Below are 3101 nucleotides of genomic sequence, written 5' to 3' on the forward strand. Positions count from 1 at the left end.
AGGGGCCTGTGATCTCACACTGGATCCAAACACAGCACACACTCGACTCATTCTGTCTGATGAGAACAGGAAGATCACACGTGTTGAAGATCATCAGACGTATCCTGATCATCCGGAGAGATTTGATGTTGCTCATCAGGTTCTGTGTGTTGAGAGTCTGACTGGACGCTGTTACTGGGAGGCTGAATGGAGCGGATATAAGGCTGCTATATCAGTGTCATATAAAGGAATCAACAGGAAAGGAGGGAGTGACTGTGAGTTTGGATCCAATGACAAATCCTGGAGTCTGATCTGCTCTAATAACAGATTCACTGTCTGGCACAATGATAACTACACTGTTATACCTGCTGTCTGTTCATCCTCTAATAGAGCAGGAGTGTATCTGGACGTGTCGGCCGGCTCTCTGTCCTTCTACAGCGTCTCTGACACACACACACACACACTCACACGCTTACACACACTCACACACTTACACACACTCAACACTACATTCACTGAACCCCTCTGTGCTGGATTTAGGGTTGATCCTGATTCCTCAGTGTCTCTGTGTGATATTAAACAGCCTCCTGTGAGAATCATCAGTGATCCACACGTCACCAGGTGAGTGAAATATACCGTGTGTCTTAGTGACAGATTTTTACAGACTGTGTTAATAGTTCAGGGCTCTGTTCTTCATATTAATCTGTTCTAGTTATTAATATTAGTCCACATTCTGTAGATCAAGGCTTTCATACAGTAAAGCTAGCGTGTGCAGTTTGGTGTAGGTTAGCAATGGCAAGCTAGCTTTGAATAGATCCCACTCTTCTTTCAGAGCTCTCTCTCTCAAAAGCCACGCCTCCTCTAAATCACATGACTGCGCACAGACAGAGCCGGAGCCGATTCTCACTATTAACACATCATTCACTACAGCTTTTGCCTCACTAAACTCCTAATCTGCTGCTATTTAACAGTTAGTGCGGTAGTTGTTGAGTTTAGGCATTGGGTAGGATTAGGGATGTAGAATATGCTCATGCAGAATATGTGCTTTATGCAGTAAGGACTAATAAACAGCCAATAGGCATGCTAATAAGCAACTAGTTAATAGTAAGAACTGGTCCCTATACTAAAAAATTACCATATAGATCACTTTACTAATTGATTGCTCTGTGAAGAGACTTTCCACCAGTATAACACAGAATAATCATGAAAAACATTGCCTATCCTAGCTTTAAAACTTGGTCAGTTACTGTAAAAATCTGTATCGGCAACTGATTGAATTTTTATTTTGTGTTACTCAGTGAAGACTGAATAATCTGTGACTTGTCCAACACTGATTTAAAACTTATTGTTAGAGAATATAGAGTTTGTGGAGGTAAAATATAGCCTGCATTACAAATAACTTCTTGTCACATTGGCAACGGTGAATGAGTTTAAAAACAAACACTGGCCTTACATTGTATTACCCATCTTTACACTATATTTGTATATGAAGTATAGTACTAAAATGCATTATTGTTTATAAATGTGTTTGTTATTAGTGATGAAATCACAAAAATTAGCTGAAAAAGTAACCATGTCATTTGCTATAATTTACACTAGCTAGCTTCCCTTTCTCTGTGAAACGTCCGGTCACAACAACATGACTTTAATCTGTTTTCATGTGATTTTAGATCTGCTGAACAAGCATATCAAACGCAGAGCTGGAGAGACTGCAGTGCAACCGAATCGCTCCAGTGATGGACGTGACGTGATCTCAGGGAAACTGGAGGAAGTTCATCTGTTTAGGAGAGTCTGAAGCTTCCCTCAGAGATGCTGTGCAAGTCCTCAGTGTAGAAGACGAGGGAATAACTGGAGAACCTGTTCAGCTGACACGATCCCATGCCAAGATAGTCCAACCATCCTTCTCTACTAAAACATTCATTATTAGATGGATAATGGGATGGGACCAACACTGCGATCTTCTTCTCTACATGCACTCTGAAGCTCCTCTCATTCGTCATGTCTACTTTTTTTGTGAAAACACATGTATGCCTCTCTTTCAGATGTGAAATCTATGAATCGCAAATGATCTTGAACTGAATGGTTTCAGCTCTCTGCTTGTAAACGACTCCTAATTAATGTCATTAACATGTAAAAGATCACCAGTCATCGTCTAAATCCTTTAATCCAGAACAGCGAGCTGCAAGAACAGCTTACATTTCCAAAAACCTGCAGCACTCCGACAAGAAAAAGTGTGTCTGCTCAGACCCTGACGTGATGCTCAGCAGTTTTTACAAATATGAGCTCTGGCGTGGATTTAAGCGCACACACAGCCTAAGATCAAATCTGTGAGTACACACACGTTATAAATGATGGCCTATAACACAAATAGAGAAGATAATGTGTGCGTCTGGAATTCACATCACACCAGTACTCTATATTACACACACCATACTCTACTGTGTGAACAAAGAAGAGGAGGAAATACAACTCATCTAGTAATAACAAGAGAGAATGACAATCTGTGAAACTGACAGCCAGGATAACGAGCATGCGTGTATTTATCTTATGCTTTAATCAGCACAAAGGTTTATATTACATTGGTTAGAGTTTGAGATCTCCTGGAGTAACCTGAGCTTCAGTCTTCATGGATCACGCTTCGCAGGGTTCAGTCTGTCTCTCTCACGCATGCAAACAATAACCCTTGTGTTTATTACTATTACTTATTGAGATGTTTGTGAGATTTAGCATTTCATTGTTGAATCTTTAGCGTCATAAGAACGAGTCAGATGTGACCGCAGCAATCCAGAGTGATTTATTCATCACTTCCACACAGAAAGAGTTCATGAACAGTGAAAGTGCAGAAACTCTTTAAATACGAGACAGACCGGAAGTGCAGAGATGATGATGTCATCAGTGCAGCACTCTTTTTTCATTTATTTTACAGTGCAATTGTTTTACCATTTGAATTAGAATGAAGGAATAAATGTCACTGAAACTAATGAACAATTTAGTCAAAAGATTCTTGGCATGGTAGCTTTTCTGCAGTATCGACCAGGCATATATATAAAGATATATCTGATTATAATGTGATGAAAAGCATTTTCTGGTTCTTATCAGAGAAGGATTTGCTGAACTTGTAC

General features: G+C 39.9%; 1 protein-coding gene across 1 annotated transcript; it reads left to right on the forward strand.

Moving 5' to 3' along the window:
* Positions 1-7: 7 nt before the first annotated feature.
* Positions 8-2035, forward strand: LOC107578294 (stonustoxin subunit beta-like; the record flags this gene model as incomplete). Its single annotated transcript, XM_016264260.1, has 2 exons — positions 8-600; positions 1650-2035. Coding segments are annotated over 2 exons (660 nt in total), but the record flags the coding sequence as incomplete, so codon positions are not given.
* Positions 2036-3101: the final 1066 nt, after the last annotated feature.

The sequence above is a fragment of the Sinocyclocheilus grahami genome, unplaced genomic scaffold (assembly GCF_001515645.1).
Source record: "Sinocyclocheilus grahami isolate Dianchi unplaced genomic scaffold, SAMN03320097.WGS_v1.1 scaffold9597.1, whole genome shotgun sequence".
NCBI lineage: Eukaryota > Metazoa > Chordata > Actinopteri > Cypriniformes > Cyprinidae > Sinocyclocheilus > Sinocyclocheilus grahami.